The sequence below is a fragment of the Felis catus genome, chromosome D3 (genome assembly GCF_018350175.1).
Source record: "Felis catus isolate Fca126 chromosome D3, F.catus_Fca126_mat1.0, whole genome shotgun sequence".
Lineage (NCBI taxonomy): Eukaryota > Metazoa > Chordata > Mammalia > Carnivora > Felidae > Felis > Felis catus.
In genome coordinates this window covers 5,724,816-5,745,199 of record NC_058379.1, presented here as the reverse complement: position 1 = coordinate 5,745,199, position 20,384 = coordinate 5,724,816, and the positions used below count along the sequence as shown (strand labels likewise).

The window sequence follows — 20,384 nt, the reverse complement described above, 5'->3', positions numbered from 1 at the left end:
GCTGGCCCCGGGGGAGCCCACGCAGGAGCCAGGAAGCAGGGGAGCTCCCGAGAGACCAGAATGGTGCCTGAGGCCAGGGGCGCTGTCTGCCGCGGGGAGCCGTCCAGGAAAACAGCGCCCCACCCCCCCCCCGTCCCGCTGCAATCAGAAACCACCGGTGGTGGCACCCAGGACGCGCCCATGACCTGTCCCAGCAGGTCCTGGCTGGCCCCGGGTGATGCCCGGCCACCCGAGGGTGGCCTAGCCCTGCTCAGATCCGGCATGGGTCAGAGCCGCTTGGGGCCCTGGCCTTGCCACGCAGCAAACCCCTGGGCTGGTGCCCCGAGCCTGGAATGTTCTCCAGAGCCAGGCCCGGCTCCTCCCCGTAGTGAGGCGTCCTGGTCCCAGCGTGGGGGGCTGGCAGGGTCCCGGGAGAAGGCAGACACCCCGCGCCCTCATCCCCACTCGGGTCCCTCAGCAGGCCCGGCTGCCTTCTGCCTCTGAAACAAACTCCCCGCCTCCGCGGTCACCCTGTAGTCCAGACTGCCACCACAGCTGGTCGGGAGCAGCACGGTGGCCTCCCCCATCTGCCCACAACTCCCTGTAGCCCTTCCTCCTCAACAATGGCCAGAGAGAAAGGAACATCTTTCCAAAATATAAATCAGATTACTCCCCACAGCACAGACACATCAAAATGCCTCCCAAAGAGGCCTCTCCTACACCCGAGACGGAATCCCTGTGGCACCGTGGCCTACGAGGCCCTACATAATCCGGGCCCCAGTTTTCCTTCTCTGATCCTCTCTCCTACCCCCTTACCGCCCATATCCACCTTTTGGCAGCTCCCCAAACACACCAAGCTTGTCCCTACCCCAGGGCCTTTGCACGTGCTACTCCCTCTGCCTGGAATGAATGCCCTTTCCCCACATCTTCCCACGACCTCACCTCCACAGAGACCCCTCCTCTGAGCCTCCCCGACCCTGTTTCGTTCTTTAACTGCGTGAACGACTCCAAAGTCGTCTTGCTTCTTTCTGTGTGTGTCCTGGCTTAACGTCCTTCTCAACCACAAAAAGGGCCCTCGATCCCTTCACCTTGCTCACTGCCAACTCCCCGCCGCCTGGCACGGCACTCGGCCATCACAGGTGTTCAACAAGTGTCCCGACCCAGTGGCCAGCAGACAGCCTGCGTGCCGGCCGGGAGGCACCCCCGCCCACCGTGTGGGTGGCGTCTAAGACTTCACGCAGCAGGGGAGAGCAGACGCGGGGAGGCGAGGGGGCAGGATGACTACACGGGGCACGTCTGGCAGGCCCGTGTCACTAGCGGGAAGCGTGGAGCGGCCCTCCCTCAGGGACGGCACTGCTTTTTGTTCTCACACAGCCGCACAGCAGCACCCTCAAGGGGGCCCACGGCCAAGGGCCAATCCGGCTTCCCAGGGAAGGGCTCTGTACGTGAGAAGCGGGTGCAGGCGGCACCCGCCCTCCGACCCCTCGAGCGGCCAGCGGGACTCGAGGCTGGCCCGGCGCGGGGGGGCCCCTGGAGGAACTGCGCCCAGCACCTCTGAGGCGCACCGACCCACCGCGCGCCAGGCTGATCGGGGAAGGGCGCCCCTTCGGGGACACGGGCCTGGAACTTCCTGGGCCCGATGGGGAGTGTGAGGCGGAGAGAAACCGCAGGGCACAAGAAACCACTCCTGGCCCGTCTCCGGACCTTGAGCTTCCCGTGGCCACAACAAAGCACGCCCCGGGCAGCTGCTGTAACACAGCTGCTCCGGGAATTACCCCACGGGCTCCCCGCTGGACCCGGCGACCTCGGCCTGGAGCAAGGTCAGGGTGAGCGCTGGAGTGGGGCAGCGCTTCCGGCCCGGGGCCCAGAGCCGCTGCCAGCTGGGCGCCGAGCCTCCTCTACGGCTCTAGCAGCTCACACGTGGGCGGAATCCCGTGGAATCAGAGGCTGCGCCACAGACGCGCTTACGTGCAGACACGGCGTCTTTGAACGACTTTTAACGTCGCCAGTGCCGAGACACCAGATCTCACGTGAAAACGCGGGTTCCTGGCTTCTCTGGAAGAACACCGCACCGCCGCGGGGTGACTCGGCAGAAGCCAGCAGGTGCCCGCCTCAGACCAGGAGCTCCCGGTCCGCCACCGTTCCCAGCATGCCCCACTGCCTCGCCTCCGCGGCGCTTCCGCTCACCTACCCGGCTCGCCTGCCCCTGCGGGCTCGGAGCCGCGACGGCCGGCCCGCGCGCACGGACGGCCCTCGTCCCCGTCCCCGTGGTGCCCCCCACGCCCCCCTACTCTCCACCACGGCCACGGGCACCCACTCACCCTCCTTCTCAGCAGGAGGCACGGGGCTCCTGCTTTTGCCTCGGGGGCTGTTGCCGGGCTGCTGGGGGGTGTCGTTCTCCGGCTGCAGGTGCTGTGGCGGCGGGGGGGCAGGGGGAGCCGCGTCCTCCCGGGGGGGCTCGTGGACTTTGGTGACCTGCTGAGAGAAGCCAGGGGAAATGAGTGTCTTGACAGGCCGTCCGTGGGCCGCAGAGATCGGGGAAAGCCTTGCAGGCCCCCCGCAGGTGACAAGCCCGAAGGCCAAGGCGGCGAGGCGTTCAAAGGCACGCAGCTCAGGGGGCGGGAGGGTAGGCCTTTGCAGAAAGGGCGCGGGGTGTGGCCGCCCGTGGCCCCCGCCCCGAGTCTCCGCGGGTCTGGGAGGTCGGGACGGACGAGCAGGACCGCGCCCGGCCCCGGCAGCTGGCCGTACAGCCTGGCCCGCCCCGTGCCCCTCGCTCCGAAAGCCCCTCAGCCCGCAGCCCCCCGGCCGCACACAGGGAGCCCGAGCCCGGGCACACCTCCTCAGAGAGGAGCGGCCTTGGCAGAGGCCGGGCCGTTGTGACGAGGGGGCTCCTCCGAGGGGCTGCCTGCGCGGCCTCGAGCCTCCCCACAGCCTCTCCTGGGGAGCCTCCCACAGGGTCTCTCGTTTAGAACAGGGGAGGCCCCACCTTTCTGCCCACGGTGCTGAGACAGCCGGGGGATGTCCTGCCCTCCCTGGTCTGGGGGAGCTCTGGAGAAGCCTCGGGGGGCAGGGCGGAGGTGGGCACGGTGGGCGCGGCCCCTCGGGCCGCAAGGGCCCGCGCGGGCACCGGGCCGGGAGGGCGGGAGGGAGACCCGCGGGCCGCAAGCTCCCTGGTTCCTCCAGAGCCCCACCCTGCACGCCCGCCAGAGCCCTGGAGCTGTTCCCGCCTCATCTCCATGGGGATTTCTCCAGGAAACAGGAGGCTGCCGGGAAGGGCCGAGAAGAGCGAGGCTGCAGGTGCTGGCCCCCCCCCGCGGCCCCCCCAGAGCTGGGCACCCGCCCTCCTGCGCTGCCTCCCTGAACCGGGGCTGAAGGTGGGGGGCGTGGGGGGCTGCTGCCTTCCTCGCGGGAGTCCCGGGGTGCGGGAGGGACGCCCGGGCACTCACGATCGGGGGTATGGCGGCCGCCCGCTGCTTCAGCTGCTTCAGGTCCAGCGGCTTCTGGGGGGAGGCGTTGGCCCTGGTGTCACTGCTCGGGGTGAGGAGGCTGGGCCGTGGTGACAGCAGCCTGAGGGGGGAGAGGAGCGTCAGCCCACAGGCTCACCGCCGGCCTCTCCGGGCTCCAGCCCTGCAGGACCCGGCCGGAGGGGGCCGCCAGACGCGGGGCAAACGTCCAGGGTCACCCGGCCGAGGAGACCAGCCAGGACTCGGGGGGGTGGGGAACGGGGCCAGGCGACTCCTCCCTCCCTCCCTCCTCTGGTCCCGGCCGGGTCCGTGAGGAGCCGAGACCCGCTCCAAGCCCAGCCCAGAGGCCCAGGCCAGGATTCAATACCCCCCCTGAGACAGCCCCAGGCAAGCAAAGTCCCAGGGAAGCCGAGACTCAGGGCCCGCGCCGCGCAGGGCCCTTCCAGAGCTGCAGCAAAGCCGAAGCCTCAACCAGATTAAGGCTCGGCGAGCTGAAGAGATTCAGGGAGATTATTCGCCACCCAAACAGGGGAGGCCCAGGTGCCCGGCGTGGAGCTGAGTGGACCCCACGTACTGGAGGCAGGAGCCGGGGAAGCCACCCGCTGAACCAGAACTCGCACCTCACCGGCCCGCCGCTTCTGAGGCGCTGAAAGCAGACAGGCGGCAAGCTTCGCGTGGAGGGCCCGGGCGGCATGCACCCGTCTGCCCATCAGCCACAAGCATGGCCGCGAGCCGAACCAGGCCCGTAAGTGCTTCATTCCGCAGAGCGCGGTCGCCTCGTCTGCTGCTGACACACACGACCGGGAACCCGCACGGGGCACCTGGCAGGGCCCAGGTGGACGCCAGGGACGGGGCCCCGCCCGTGCAGGGGCACCCGGACACAGCCTGCCCTCTTCACGGGCGTCACCTCCTTCAAGAAGTCCTCAGGGATTTCCAGGAAACCCCGGAGTACTGGGCACAGCAAGCTGCCACAACCCCTATCTGCCTCCCTCGTTGGCAAGAGGTCTCTGGGGTGGGATCTCAGTCTGCCCCAGCCTGACCCTCACCTACCCACCGGGGCTGCCAGGTTCCCGCCCAGCTCCTGACTCCCTCCCGAGACCTGCACTTGCCGAGCACACAGCAGACCCAGCGCTGTGCCCGGGGAGCACGGAGAGACTCGGGATCCAATCTCTGCCTGAGGGACGCCACCGGTGACCCATCAGGGCGTGCGAGGGCACTGGCCCTGGGCCGGGACTCGCCCGGGGGCGGGGGGGGGGGGCGCAAAGCTGAGGCCGGGTCCCCACGGCCAGAGGGCCCTGTCGGCACAGCCCCTACTGTGTGCCGTGACCGGGTCAGGCAACGCCTCGTGCAGACCGTAAGCCACAGCCGCTGCCTTCCAGGCAAGAGCCGTGACAACGAGGACGTGGCTCGCGGCTCTCTGCGCCTAGCTGCCGGAGCCAGACGCCCAGCCGTGAGGTAAACGTGCCTCCTTCCTGGGGACGGAACAGGGCGCACACCCGACTCGAGGCCTCGGCGCCTTCTGCTCTCCGTGGTGGCCGAGCCGCCGAGCCACGGCCGTGACAGCCCGTCCTGCGGGTACCGCCTCCTGCCCGCGTCTGCCACACGCTCGGCTGAGCAGAGACAGACGCGGTGACGCCCGCCGGGGCTGCCCCTGGCGCGCGGGGGAAGGTCGTCCTGACTTCTCCGTGCTCCGCCGGCCTCCACGGTCCTCCCCGCCTGCTCCCCCTCCCGCCCGCCCTCACCTCTCTACCTGCCCTGCTCATGCTCCGAGGGCTTCGGGCCTCCCTCCCCTGTGGCCGCTGCCCCTCCCTGCCCCCCTGCACCAGGCACCCCGACGGGCGTGAGCACCCGCGCCATCAGCAGTCCTGATGTTCCCCACCTGCCTCAACTGCCCCCACACCCGGCCTCCCCTCCCCTCCGCCTGCCAGCATCCGTTGAAACCAACGGGCCCTTGTTAACCTGAACTTAAGAGCGAACGCGCTGCAGCCGCTGCGGAAGAAGCCTGGCAGTTACTGCAAAGGCAAGACGGTTACCATCTGACCTGGCGGTCCCTCTCTGGGGGCGTCTGCCCAGGAGAACTGAGAACACGGGTCCACACACGCACGCACAAGGTCGGTTCGCTAAGGTCGCAGAGGCACTGTCGCCACAGCCAAAAGGTGAGAAACCACCCATGTGCCCAAAACCGGCTTCAAGGATACACAAAACGTGGTCCGTCCACACGGTGACATAGGAATCAACCATAAGGAGGAGAAAGTACCGGGAGGATCTGGAAAACCACGTGCCAAGTGAAAGAAGCCAGACGCAAAAGGCCACACGCATGAATCCACCGGGATGAAATGCCCAGAGGAGGCAAATCCAGAGACAGAAGCTAGGGGAGTGGGGGGCCGGGGGCCGGGGGCGGCGCGGGGAGGGGGGCTGAGCACAGCGTTTCTCTGGGTGGGGGGGGCGACGGAAACGTTCTGGGCTTCAACGGCCGTGATGGCCGCACGTCTCTGTGAACAGACTAAAACCCGCTCAGCTGTGCACGTTAACGGCTACGTAGTACGCTATGTGAATTATATCTCAATAAAGCTGTCACGAGAAAAAAGAAAAAAAAAAAAAAAGAACGTACTGTATGCCAGCCGTAAAATCAAGAGTTTGATTAACCGCATTGCTTCCAGGAACAGTAAGATGTCATTTTTGATGCATACACAAAAACACAGACACGAGTATTAAAGTTGAGAAGTAACATTTTGTGTCTGCGTAAATGCTTTTAGAGCACGCATAAAGCAAAGTGTCTGGTCCCCGCCAACTGGGCCGTGAACCAGGGCCTTCCCCTGGAGCCTGTGCCTGCCTTGGTTTCCCCACCTCCTCACCCAGGGAGGGGCAAGCCAGACTGGAGGGCAGAAGGGCAGGGGCTGCCCCTCTGAGGCTCTCCACAAGCAAGCGCTGGGGGCACGCACGGAGACCCGGACCCTGGGCACCCCCCCAGAGGGAGGCAGGAGCTCAGTGGGGACTGGGGCCACGGGCGCCACGCTCCGCAGCCGGCCCCACCCCTCACTGTAAGAGGGTGGCATCCCAGAGCAAGGGTCTGGGTTCAAGTCCTTCACAGGCCTCCGGGTCTGGAACCCCCAAAGGCACGGGAAGACGGGCGCTCCCACCGCTCCCAACCTCCCCTCGTTCCAGCAGCCACAGCGGCTGAGCACCGCCTCCAGGAGCCTCCTCGGGGGCGGCTGGGCCTCTCTTCTCTTTCCTTTGTTTTCTTGGAAGACAGCAGCTTTTATTTTCCTCTCGGGAGGCCCCGGGTGGGGCGGGGCTCTCGGAGCCTGGCACCAGCCATGTGACCCGGGAGAGGCAGGGGAAGGCGGCAGCACGGCCGGGAGCAGTTCAGGGCTCACGCTCCCTGTTCGAATCCCACCTTCAGCCGTATGACTGAACCACTGTGCCTCAGTTTCCTCATCTGTAAAATGGGCATGAGGACCGTCACCCCCTCCCCACCCCTGCCACCGGGAACCGTTCTCTGGGGGAACAAGGGAGCACACACACAGAATACCGACAGCAGCACCCTGGGCGGAGCGGGACAGGAGATCTCCCAGTCACTGTGGGTTTCCTTCCCACGCTGGAGGGCCAGGGCTGGAGGGGGGGGTGACCGATGAGCAACAGGGGGGCTGGGGACGCTCTGGGTCTGCGACAGGGCGCCCCTCTTCACTAGTGCCTCCCTTGGCTTCCCCATTATCACCAGGCTGAGATCATCCTCGCTGCCACGCTGGGGCTGGAGAGGGAGGGAACCTGTCACCTCCTCTGTCACCTTCTCCCCTGCCCATCTCCCTCGCTCCACCCCACCGCAGGCCTCTTTGGCCTCCACCGAGCAGAAGCTCATGCGGCCACAGGGCCTTTCCACTGCCTGTTCCTGCCCACACCTCCCACCACCGGCTCTGATCGCCCTCCCACGCCACCTCCTCAGAGGCCTCCCTGACTGCTCCCCACACCCCGGTCTTCCCATCACCCACTCATCACAGGAACAGCTGTTCCGCCCCTTTAATGTTCCCGTGCCTTGCTGGCCGCTCCCACCAGAGCAGAAGCGTCTGGAATCAGGGCTCACCCGTTCTGTTCCCAGCATCCCTCACACCTAGAAGGGCACCTGACGCGCACCGGCGCCCAGTGATTTACGGAATAAAGCAACGACAGGGAAACTGCTGGTAGGATTCTTGCAGAATTTCGGGGGCGCGGTGGAAGAACCCACACTCCAGCGGCTCTTGGAGGAAACCTGCAACGTTCCCGCAGCGGACCCACAGGCGGCAAGCCGTTCGCTGAGCACCTAGCGTGTGTGAGCCTGGCACCAGGCCTGTCTGTGCCGCTCTCGGTGAGCCCGCAGCGGGGACGCTGAGGCCCAGGGGAAGGGGCTCTCCGAGGTCTCCAGCCCACGAGAAAGCGCCAAGGCACCTTCTCTGGAAACTGGGACAGAGGAGGGCAGGCGAGCTCTAGGCTTTGCAATCGGGGCCACTATCTCTGGTCGGCAGCCAAGAAAACTGCCGGCCAAGCCGCCTGCAGAAGGTGACAGACAGCGAGAGAAGAACAGGATTCCTCCCTCCAAAGGTCGGCCGGCGGGGGCCAGAACCACACGCATCTTGGGCGCGTCTAGGGCCGCCCGGCTCACCACAGCAGGGCCGCCAGGCGGGAAGGAGGGCGGGGGGCCAGGACCTGGGGTCGTGCGGGGGCCCACCCGTCCCGCCAGCCCTTCCGGGAGGCCCTGGCTGCCAGGGCCTGCTCTGACGCATCTTGCCTGCGCGGCCGCGGCTGGGGGGGAGGGAGGGGTGGCAGGCGGCCAGCCAGGAAGAGGTCAGCGAGCTGGCCTCAGTCCAGCCTGGCTCTGAGGGCGGGGGCCCAGCCTCGGTCACACAGGGCGTGACTAAACCAGGTGTCCTGACTCCCAGCCCGGGGCTGCTGCTCCCCGGGGATCGAATGCTGGACGTCCAGGCAGGAAGAGGGGACAGAGCCAGACCCAGCAGGACGGGGCAGAGGGAGGACACGTTCCCTGGGTGGGGCTGTTCTGCTGGGGGTGCGGGGCCTCCAGGCCTGGCCAGAGGGATCCAGGGGGTGAGGGGGGCTGAGCCCAGCCTTCCCCGCTCCCCAGTCTGGGCAGGCCACGTGAGCCCAAACACACTCCGGGAGGCGGCTTATCAGCACGGCTGCCCCATGAGCTCAGCACTCTTCCCACTAAGAGCAGAAACATATGTTTCCATGACTCCGTCCCCACGGCCAGCAGGAGCAGGGTGGGGAGCAGTCCGCCCTGACCCCGTTCCCCAGGCACAAAGAGCGAGCGGAGTGGCTGGACCCTGGCCATGGGCCCAATCCTCCACTGAGGGCACTGTTTTCCAAGGGCAAGCTCAGGAGCTCTGAGCCCCCGGAAGCTGGCCCGGCCTCTGCCTGTCACAGGGCCACCCACCAGACTGTCCTCCTCCTGACACAGGTGGGGTGAGGCTGCCGGTGGTGGCCCCCAGGGACCCCTGGAGACGGAAACCTGGGGACAACATGGCTCACCTCCTTTTGTGGAACGTGTGAAGACCCAACGAGCTCTGGATGAATCGGATTTCCCCATGGAATGTTCTAGAACTTGCCATTCTAACGTGCCCCAAGGTGAATCACGGGGCAGAGGAAAGGCTCCGAGTGAACTCGGCGATTTGAAAGTCAGATTTTCCTCCCTCTCGCTCTGCCCAGAACTTTTCCGAGAGACGGGAGAGGAGAGACAACAGACCGCACTGTTTTTAGTCAAAATAAAAATGACCCGCCTGCCTCACTAGAAAACATTCCTCCAGTGTCCAGATGTGGGTGGGAGTGGGCCTCTGTACCTCTGCCCTCAGCTGCCCGCAACCGGACCCGAATCCGGGGTATGAGCTTTGCTTCTGGCCGAGGGTCTCAGGGTCCCCAAGCATCTGGGCCAAAAGTGGCTAAAGTCCAGTGCTCCGGGGCTTGGGGTGAGAACCGTCCTGTGCCAGGGGCAGAGACAAAAGTGAGAAAGGGAGGAACGCGTCTCAGAACCAGTGGCGTCCAAACAGAAACGGCACGGGGTCCCTCCAGGCCACCCCAGCAGGAGAGCGGCCTCAGCAGCTCAATCCGTTGGGAGCCAGGACACGGGCCCCAAGTTCCTGCACCCAGACCCTTGGCGGACGGGACAAGAGCCGCCAGTGACCTCGGGATCCTGCGACCAGCAGCCTCAGGCAGACCCGCACCACTGTCCGCCGGGACGTGGCAGGCCTCTCTCACCCCCGCGCATCGCCCCGCGTTGGCAGCTGGCTGTTCTCAGAGCCTAAGTCACAGCCGGCTGAGCAGAGCATTCCCCTGAGAACGGGGCCAGGAGCTGGCACGGCTAGCTGACCCTCGCTGGGTCACTCCGGCACTCCGCCCGCAGCACACGGGCTCCTTCCCACCCCCGGGCCTTGGCACCGGCCCTGTTAAGGATGGAATTGTGACCCCCGCCCCCACCCCACCCCAAACACGTTCAAGTCCTAACAGCCAGGGACTTGTGAACGTGACCTAATTTGGAAAACGGGCTCTTTGCAGACGTGATCGAGTTCAGATGGGGTCATCCGGGTGGCCCCGAATCCCAGGACGGTGCCCTCGCAAGGAAAAGAAACGTGGGGAAAACGGCACACAGACACGGAGGCAGCGGTGGGGGTGCAGAGCACCGAGCACGGCCAGCCGCCGGCACAGTGGCAGGGCCCCGGCCGCACCGGCACACCTCCGGCCACCCGGGTCGCGGGGCTTCGTGCTGCAGCCCCGGAAGCCAGCCCCCCCCCCCGCCCCCGCCCGGCGCGCTTCCCCCTCGACCGCCCCCTCCTCCAGCCGGGCCGCGCTCCCCGAGGGCAGGCACAGAGGTTTTGCGGGGGACAGAAGCCGCCTCCCGGTGTGCCCACCGCTCACCTGTTCTTGTCGCCGCCCTCGGGCTCATCCACCTCGTCCGCACTGCAGGTGGCGCTGGAGTCGCTGTCCTGGGGGGCCCCTGCTCCCTTGGTCGTGGGGGCTTTGCCCCCAGGGCCGCCGCCCTCTTTCTTCTCCACCTTGAGGGCCCCCTCGGGGGCGGCCTCCACGCTGGCCTCAGGGCCTCCTTTGCCCTTGTGGGGCCCGTCCTCCGGGGCCTCCTCTTTGCATTCGCTCTTGATGGGCTCTGTGGGGGGTGCCTCGGCAGGCTCTTCTGGCTTGCGCACGTCCACGGACAGCTCCTGGGCCACGGGGGGCTTCTGCTCCTCCTCCTCTGCCACCAGGGGGGCCGTGGCAACCTCTTCTTCCTTCTCCTCCTTGGGGACCACAGGAGGGGGTGCGGTGGGCGATGGGGGTGCCGGTGGGGGCGTGGGCGGGCCGGCGGCTTCGGGGGCCGGGGCGGGCTCGGCGGGGGCCAGCGCATCCTCTGGCGGTGGTGTGGGCGGCTCAGGGGCTGGCACGTCGGCGCCTGGGGCAGGCGGGGGCTTGGGCCCGTTCTGCCCCGCGTCCTTGGCGGCCTCGGCGCGGGGGGAGGGGATGCTCTCGGTGTCAGAACTGTTGTTGACGGTGGCTGCGGGAGGGGTGGGGAGGAGGAAGGGTGAGTGGTGCGGGGGGCACAGGGGTAGAGGCAGGGGCGGCCTTCTTCAAGGCCAGACCTGCCCGTCCCGGCTCCAGAGCACAATCTCAGGATGCAGTTGCCCCATCAAGGCTCCTACACACCTGGGTACCCTGCCCTGCCCCCCTGCCGACCCCGGAGCCCGGGCCCTGGGGTCGCCGGCACCCCGGTGCGGCCAGGGCTGCAGCCTTAGCGCTCCGCCCCTGTCTGCGTGCACGCTGGAAGCCCGGCCATGGTAATGCGCGTTACCTCTGGGCCTCGCTTTCCCCATCTGTAGAGTGGGGAGAGCGAATCCTAGCTCACAGGGAAAGTGAGCCAGGAGGTGTGGCAGCACAGGGTGACGCTCGGTGACGATCTGCTATTACATCACCACGACAACGTAAAAGGGGCCCATGAACTCTGAGGAGCCTGAGGGGAAAGGGGGGAAAGCCTCAGCACCCCCATCCCCATCCCACAGGGCCTGGCACACAGCAGGTGCACAGCAACGTTCTTCGAGTGGCCGAAGGTGGGTACAGACGAAAGGCGAGGACAGCTAGGTTCTGACTGGGCTCTTCAGCCTTAAAGAAACACACTCCTGCCACTTCTTTGGGTCTCGATTTCCCCCACTTTGTGTAAAGCGGGGACATCTGAGAACCCCTGCACTTGCTGCTGGCGAATGAAACGACATAAAAGTCACGAACGAAGGCACCGGTGAAAGCCAACAAGACGATGGAACCGAGCGTACAGATGTGCACGAGTGTGTCAGGGAACAGCACGGGGAACAGACACTGAGCCGGGGAGGGGCACAGAGGCAGCAACGGCACAAATGGTGGCACTCACAGAGGCATGCTCACAGAATCGGGGCCCCTCGCTGAAGACGGGCGACCGCAGGATGCCCCGTGCCCCCGGGCAGCCCTAACCCTGTCCCACCCCCAGGCCAGATGGCTCCATTCGTACCTGGGCCACTGCATTCCCCTCTGGGCACCTCGTTCCCAGAGGCGTGTAAGGCTGGAAGGAAGGGAGAGAAGGGTTAGAAGCAAGGCGGCAGGAGAAGCAGGCGGGAGAGAGGAGGCGCGGCCAGGGAGGCGGGCGGGCAGTGGGCCTGGGGCCCGGCAGGCGGCAGGGAGGAGCCATGGCGGCTCTCGGCTTGGAGCGACGCACCCTCTCCCTTCAGCCCCGATGGTCCAAAGCGGCCCTGGCCCATGACGGGGTCCCGCCAGTCCCACCCACTCCCGGGTGTCTCTGGACAAGTCACTGGCCTCGTCTGGCTCTGGGTTCCCAGGACCCCGGGGGGTGGGGGCGCTGGCCTCAGAGGCGGCCAGGACTGCAGGACGGGCCCCCCACCCCAGCGCCCAGCCACAGAGCCGGGCCGGCCGGGGCTGCCGTGGCCCCGGACAAAGGCCTTCGGCCTTCACGACCCCCACTGCCCCCCAGCCTCTCCCACTTCTGACCTCCCTTCGAGGCCTACCGCTTCCAGAAATAATAACTGAAACAACAGCAACACAGGGCCTCTGTGGGTGCTGAGCTCTGCACAAAGCCCTTCACGCCCGGGACTCACGTCCTCAGCAGCCACCAAGACCGGCACAAGCATCGTCCCCTTTGCAGATGAGGAAACTGAGGCATGCGCCCCAGGCCACAGTGCAGGGGGGCAGGAGAGGGCTGACCCCGGTGTCCGTGTGCCTGCCCCTGCCTGCTGACTCCAGCAATGTCACTCCTGTCCTCTGAGATAACACACGTCGGGGCGTAGGGGGCTAGATGCCTGAATTCCCGGAGCATCAGTCTGCTCATCCACAAAATGGGCACTTACGGCCAGGCCCTCTGCCTCATCAAGAGGCTTCTGCCCATGAGGAGTCCTCAGGGGCGAGCGTGCGTGCAAGCACGGGGGCCGTGAAGATTCGGATGGCGGGGCCCGCCCTCAAAGTGCTGCCTAGTCAGTAGGTCCGGAAAGGGCCCGGGGGTCCAGACGTCCGACCAGTCTGAGCCCTGGTCCCCAAGCAGGCCCTGGGTGACCGCTCTGTGGCTCAGTTTCCTCATCTGTAAACGGGGTGACCAGAGCACCCATCCCACTGGGTCACTGTGACAGCTCAAGGGATTAACTCAAGGCTGCTACTCTGTTTACGACGGCGACACCATGATCGCTACAGAGACGCTGATCGGAGGCTGACTCCTCCCTCCCCAGGCGGTTCATCTCTGCCTGGACGCTGCCTGCCCCCTGGAGAGGTCTGGCATGCTGCTGGGGCCGGCTGGTCTTTCTAGAAGGTTCCATCGGGGCAACCTCGGGCCCTGACCCAGAACCTACCTGACCTCCCCCATCCTGGTCACAAGGGACAGGGTTACACAGCAGATGCTGGCTGGATTGGCCGACTCCAAGTCTCCCAGTTACGTGACACCCCGTGAGAGTGGTTCTCCTCTCTCTGGGCCTCGGTTTCCGAGCTCATGAGATGGGACGGTCACCCCGCATCTTTGTGCGGGGTTTTCTACCCTGCTGCACGTGATCTGCTCAGAGCCACCAGGTGGCCAGAAGCTCAGCTCCACCAGACCGGCCCTCCCCCCGCCCCCACCGTGATGGGGCAGGTAAGCCCTACCAGTGACGGGGAGTTCACTACCACACAGCTCTCTTATTGGGCACCGTCTGTTCTGCTCTTGATGCCGAGCCCAAGTCTGGCTTCCTTTTACTTTCCCACCGAGGCTGCATCCTGTCCGCACAGACAGCTAGCTGGCAGGATATTTAAATAGGGGATTGGGTTTCTGCTTCCTTTTTTCTTTCTGGCTGTAAAGCCAGGACCCAGAACCCAAGGACCAGAGGGGTCTGCAGCTCTCCACCGGCCACTGGCCAGGCCTCTCACCAACTTGGCCCAGAGAGGCCCAGAGCCACCAGCACAGGGGCCAGCCTCGGTCCGCAGACCCATGCCCAAGTGGAGACGACCACGGTCGTCTCCAGGAACCACCGAGCGCAATTCTCTGTTCCCAACCGGGAAGCAGGTTGGGGCTGATGACTGCACTGTGGGCTGGGAGCGCCTGGATTGATCTGCGGGCCCGGCCTGAGGAGCCAAGAGGTGACTCACGCCTTCCCTCGCCGTGTCGGCAGAAACCTGGGGGTCTGAATGCAGAGGCAGGCGGACAGGAGGGACAGGAAGGCATCCCGGGCGGGGGCAGGAGGACAAAAGGCTCCATTCGCCAGAAACGTGAGGACCCGCGACCGGGTCGGCTCTGGGCAGGAAGGCGATGGGTGAGGCGGAGACGTCCAGCTAAGCAGGGGTCGGGGCCTTCAGGGGCGTCGTGCCAGGAGGGGGGGGTGGGAAGCGCATCTTACAAAGCGGGGCCCTTGGAAGCAACCGCATCCCACCATCCCCGCCATCCCCGCGCTTCCCCTCCAAGGCAGGCCAAGCCTCTTCTCGAACAACCCAGACAGTTGGAGGACAGGTCAGTTTCTTCCCCTCACCTTCTGCCTCCTCTGCCACGTCCTCTTCGTTCCCGCTCCCTCCTGACACCTCCATCTCGTCGTCCTCCACCGCGGGCGGGAAGGCGGCCTCCTCACTGGCGGCAGCCGGGGCTTTCTTCTTCTTCCTCCGCGCATTCCTCTCCTTCTCCTAGGGCACAGGGACGGTGGCGGTGAGAGCCTGGCCCTCAGCTGTCAGCTCGGGGACTCCCTGTGCCTGAGGCCTTGCCACAGGTGCGACGGACAGCGATCCCGGCCACGTGGCCACCAGGCGACCCCCCCCCACCCCGCCCCGGCCACATCTCACTGCGGCGGCCAAGCACGCCGGTGGTTATTTTTCCCGAGGGCTCTAATCTTCCGTCAAGTCCTAGATGCACGTACGCCCGCTGCCCTGCCATCCTTCTAGAACAGGCGAGGAAGGACCGTCTGTGCCTCAAGATCCCCTGTGACTCTCCAGCTCCTCTGGCTAGCCCAGCTAAGCAGTGACCGTGCAGGGCACCCCACAGGACACCTGCCAGGCACGGCCACTACGTGTGGAGCGAGAGAACGAGGGAAACCTTTCCTTGCGTGTCGCGTCTGCCCCTCACCGAGCCCCGCTTGGGAAGCCCGTCATTTTCACCCCACTGGCCTTTCCAGACACCCCTCCTGTGTGCCAGGCGCCGCGCGGAGGCTGAGGACCCACGGTGAGTGAGGCAGACCGGGACACCGCCCACAAAGACCTTCCGGCCAGGGAGAGCGGCAAAGAGCCCATCCCTTCAGGAGAGACTCAGACGTGGGGATACGGGGCGGATGGAATCAGACAGGGTGGGGGCCGCACGGAGGAGGTGCCACGCGAGCCGGGTCTGAGCACCCAGCGGGAGCCGGCCGGGCAAGGCCCCGGAGGATGGCGTCACAGGTGCAGCCCCCGGAGGTGGGACCCAGCCGAGCGTTCGAGGAACAGAGAGGAGGCTCTCGCCGCGGAGCCCTTCACATCCCTCCACACGGCACCCCGGTCCCGGGAAGCCCGGCTCCTTTGCTCACGGAGCCAGATGGCCACCCCTCCACTCGGGCACCCACTCCCCACGCACTGCAGCCCGCGTCTGCACCTCGCTGGGCTGGGCGCCCCGGGAGGCCGTCTCTGCCTCCCACGCTGCGCCCCGCGGAGGCTCAGAGCACGTCCGCTGGCCGACTTCCTGAGTGACTGAATGGGCAGGGCTGGGGCACGTGTGGTGGCAGCGTGTGCTGGGGTCTCGGGGTGACCAGGGACCCCCAGAGGGGGTGGGCTGGTTCCTAAGAGGGGACGGCTGTCCCCATACGGCTGGTGTGACAGGAGGGGAGGGTCCCAGCCTGAGCCCTTTGGGGTCTCCAAGGAAGGAAGGAGAACCAACCTGCCACTATCCCGGACATGCCCACGGCTCTCAGTGAAGCCCCCCAGGCCGGGCTGAACACCGTGCCCCAGAATTCACGTCCACCCGAACCTCCGAACGTGACCTTATTTGGAAAGAAGCTCTTTGCACATGTAATTAGCTAAGATGAGGTCACACTAGATTAGGGTGGGCCCGGAGTCCAGTATGACTGGTGTCCGTACAAGGGGGGAATTTGGACACGGCCGCACACCGGGGAGCCATGTGTCTACAAGCCAAAGGACGTCCCACACTGCCCCTCCCCACCCCCCGCCCCAGAGGCTGCAGGGGCAAGGCGGGCTTCTCCCTGGAGCCTTCGGAGGGAGCAGGGCCCTACGGACACCTCACTTTCGGATTTTTGCCTCCAGGATTGTGACAGAATACGTTTCTATTGTTTCAAGTCACCTAGTTTGCGGTGCTTTGTTACAGGAAACAGGAAACTCATGCAACTCCCCTCCGCCGATCCCCCGGCCCCCAACAGAAAGCCGCTCGCCCCAAAGTGTGAACAGGCAGCCCACCCTCGGGGCAAATGCCCCGCCACCTCCAGGCGCCAGCAGGCTCTGCTCGCCCCGGGCCCCGCACCACGGCCCGGCTGGGAACGGGCCTCGGAGGGGTCCCCAGACCCCAGACCCCAGCCCCGGCCTGGGAGCGGGCTCGCTTCCTGTCCTGCCTTCTTCCTGAGCGAATTGGGGTCCTCTGAGCGTAGCCGCTCGGAACGCGGGGAGGAAAAGGAAAACGTCCGTTTGCCCGTTAGTCACGGTTTCCGTCACCAAGAGGCCAGGGCCGTAGCCCCACCCTGCCGAGCGTCCCCTGGCCATCGTGGAAACGCCCAGCTCCACCATCCACCCGCCTCCGGGGGCTGGCCCGGCCCGGCCCCAAACCCAAGTTTCTCCCCGAGGCGCGGCTGGAGCCCACGGAGGCACAAGAAAGTTGTGTGGCATGCGGGTTCTGTGGGTGCGGCCGAGGGTTCCCCCTTCTTCCCCCATCTATTTTTAGCGGACAGGGACTCACTCATGAGCTCGGGCTGGGTGAGGCAGGCGACAGGCTGCCCGGGGGGAGGAGGGGTGGGGTGAGGGGAGGAGTGGGGTGGGGGGACTCTGCGACCCTGGGAGCCTCGCAGGGAACAGGGGCTCCCGGGAGTCTGGCCAGGACGCACATCCTCCTGGGGACCCGAGGCCTCTCCGGGAGGGCTCGCCGGGCCCGGCAGCCTGGGACGCATTGGGCCAAGTGGGACGCACGTGACATCAACACTCAAACGCCAGCACGGGGTCTGAGAGACGGGGGCTGACGGAGCATCTGGGAGATACACCAAACCCTTCCACACGTGGCCTCGTGCCCCAGAGTCAGGAGGCGCGTGTGCCGGAGGAGATGCTGCATGGCAGAGCCGTATTAGCGAGTGCAGTCACTGTTCGTTAAGCACCTACTACGTGCCACGCGTCTTCCACGCGTTGAGTCACGGGATGCGCACGGCTGCTGCTCCGCAAGCCGGGACACGCTGCTCCCTGCTTCAGACTCTCCAGGGGCTCCTGAAACCCCTGAGAGAAAACCCCAGGTCCTCCTCACTCCACACAGCCCTGCGTGGTCTAGATCCGGACCCCACCCACCTCCCCAACGTGCTCATCCACCCCTGCCCTCCTCGGTCACCCTGAAACAAACACACTAGCCTCCTTGTGCAAACATACTTAGAGGGCCCCGGCCACAGGACCTTTGTACTGGTCGTTCCTCGACCTGGACACCCTTCTAGATAGTGGCATGACTCACTTTCTCACCTCAAATCACGGCTTCACTCAGACATCACCTCCTCCGAGAGGCCTCCCCTAGTACCCTGTCAAAATCAGCTAATCCTTGCCCCTCCGCCATCAATCACTCTATACTACGTCCGTCACCTTATCACCTTCAGACGGCAACCAGAAATCATTTGTGTATTCCTCTGTGTCGCAAACTAGAATGAGTCCCTTAAGAGCCAGCCTCTTTGTCCTCGGTCGCATCCAGGGCATACCTGGGACGGTGCCTAGCACCTACAGAACAGATGTTCTGGAACCGTTTCTTTACATGAGCGAACCTGACAGACAAAGATGCTGACTCAGAGCGGCGAAGACACTTTCCCAAGATCACACGGCTCATGAGTTGAGGGGCACAGATTGGAATGCGGGCCAGGTTGTAGCACTCGGTTGCCCGGGCCGTCTTCCTCCGCAGGCCTGTGCAGCCTCGGACAGAGCAGCCAACGGAGGAAAACAAGGCAAGGCGGGGCCTGGGCTGAGACAGACAGCCAGCCAGAAACACAGAAGCTGAGCCCCGGGGCCTGGATTCACAGATGGGAGAAAAGGGTAACCTTCGGCCAGAAGGAGGGGAGGGAAAACCTCGGAGAAGTCCCCGATGCCAAATGTTACATAACTCCGGGACACGCTCTGCCTGCCCGCCCCATCTTGCTTCCTGCTGACGTCGCCCCGTGGCCGTGCTCGGGCCAGGCCTGGTGTAAAGCGGGAGGGGACACCCACTGACCCCTGCTTCCCCTGCTCCTTCCTGCACCGGCCAAGGGTGACAGATCTTCCTGAGCTCCAGGCGGGGCCTGGCCGGTGGCCAGAGGCGGCTGCCGCTGCTTCGGGATCCAGGAGGCTGTATCTTCCTCCTGAGGCCCGGGGAGGGCCGGGGAGGGCGGGAGGCAGAGGTCGCGGAGGTCAGCAGCATCTTGTGAGGCCTGCTTGCATGCCACAGTGACAGGGAACTCACCCCTGCACCACGGGTGGCCACCGGCAGGGTGGACGGACCCGGGCTGAGCCCCGCCTCCCGTGACGGGTCCCCGTATCCGCTCGCCGTGCTCCCTCTACTGCTCCCTCGAGGTCAGCTGGGAACGAGAGCCAGCCCCACATTCCCGAATCACCCTTCCTCACCAGTAAGTGGTCGGCAAGGCTCCCCATCGGCCGGCCTCAGCACACGGCCTGCTGACCCCCATCTACGGGTCCCACGTACTCGGTCCACTGCTCACCCAACGCGACCGCCCTCGGCTGAGTCCCGCGTGAGCCACGTCTGGTGGAGGACAGGCCCACGAAGGGAAGCTGACCACCCCCCACCGGCCTGGCCTCCCGGCCCCATCTCCCTGGTGAGACCCACCCGCCAGGGCGCAGGGTCGGGCGACAAGGCGGGCGGGCAGCCTCCTCGGTCAGCGGACCGCTGCAGCTACGCCTCACCCGCCTCGCGCCCAGGCCTGCCTCCCGCCGACCCCACGGAACCGTACAGTTCCTCCGCCCGGCAGGGGAAGCCCACACACGGCCTGCCTGGCACGCAGTGGGCGCTCAAGAAAGGCCCACTGAACGCACGGACGCGGGATGCCCACGGCTCCCCGCGCCGACGGGGGGCGAGGCGCCGCCATTGACCGAGAGCCCATCGCCCTAGGGTGGGGCCTAGTCTCCCCTCCGCTTTACGGAGGAGGAAACGGGGGCGCGAGTGCTGAGGCTGCCGCGGGGCTGGGGCGTGGGCCCTCCCGCCCGGAGCCCTGCGCTGCGCGGGGCCGCCAGCTGGCCTTGTCAGGTCGAGCGGCCAACCCGTGGGTCGGCCCGGGGGCAGCCGCACCTCACATCCAGCTGACGCCCGGGGAGACACAAGAGCCCAGCCACCGGGCACCTGGTGGCCACAAGGGCCACCCCGGCTGCAGCTCTCACCTGCGGGGCGCCGGCCCCGTGCCAGGCGCCATTCTGAGCCCTCAGGTCCGTTCACAGACGACTCTGCCACAACAGCCCTTCGGGGCGGGCGTGCGTATGGCGCCCATCGCAGAGCTGGGAAAACCGAGCGCCGAGAGGACAAGCTGCTCGCCCGAGGTCACACGGCTGCTAAGCGGCGAGATGTGGATGAGAATGCAGCTCTCTGGGGCCAGAGCCCCTGCAATGGCTGTTCTGCACACACCATTTGAGAGAGAGCACCCCCAAACGCCCCCGGGAAGGACAGAGGGTCAGCGACTTTAAAAGAAAAGGGGGTATTAATGCCACTAGTGGGAGACAGGGCGGTCACCCTCACAGAGCAGGCACCCAGTTCTGCACAGGAGGTCACCCAGTCAGTCTTCACCTGAGTTCTCTGGGTAACGGCCGTTATTGCCCCACTTTACGGATGAGGAAACTGAGGTTCGGTGGGATGAGGCTGCCACCTAAGGTCACACGGGTACCAAGTCGTCAAGCTGGGACTTGACCCTACACACTGCACCATCCACCTTGCTGGGGTCTCTGGTCCTCCAACCGATGCTCTCAAGTCCTGGGGTCCCCAGGGTGCGGGGCGACCGTGCCCCGAGGACCTCTGGGAAGGGGGAGGCCTGTGACCCGACAGCCTGAGCTGTGGCTGGTTCTGTGTCCGTGCTGCTGGGAGGAGCAGGGGCTGGCGGAGGGGGAGGGGAAGGGGGAGGTGGGGGAGGGGAGGGAGCAGAAAGACATCTTTCTGTGCTTGGGAGATGCTGGGAACCACCCTCCCCCGTCGCCCGTCCATCTCTAGCCGGTGGGCACAGAGGCTGCCCACCACCGCCCCCCCCCCCCCCGCATGAGCCCCTCCAGCCTGTTCCGGCTCAGCCGCCCTCCGGCCCCGAG

General features: G+C 66.0%; 1 protein-coding gene across 25 annotated transcripts in view; it reads right to left on the bottom strand.

Annotated features, from left to right (window-relative positions):
* NCOR2 (nuclear receptor corepressor 2) overlaps positions 1 to 20,384 on the bottom strand; it is a 212,451-nt gene that overhangs the window by 31,053 nt on the left and 161,014 nt on the right. For 17 of the 25 annotated variants that reach the window (XM_023241291.2, XM_045041573.1, XM_045041577.1 and 14 more), the window contains 5 exons: positions 14,438 to 14,585; positions 11,953 to 12,003; positions 10,344 to 10,971; positions 3,426 to 3,546; positions 2,301 to 2,457 (listed from right to left, as the gene is read on the bottom strand). In XM_023241291.2, the coding sequence (XP_023097059.2) occupies positions 2,301 to 2,457; positions 3,426 to 3,546; positions 10,344 to 10,971; positions 11,953 to 12,003; positions 14,438 to 14,585 (1,105 nt within the window). The remainder of the gene's footprint in view (positions 1 to 2,300; positions 2,458 to 3,425; positions 3,547 to 10,343; positions 10,972 to 11,952; positions 12,004 to 14,437; positions 14,586 to 20,384) is intronic. The other 8 variants (XM_045041570.1, XM_045041578.1, XM_045041579.1 and 5 more) reach the window with 2 other exon arrangements.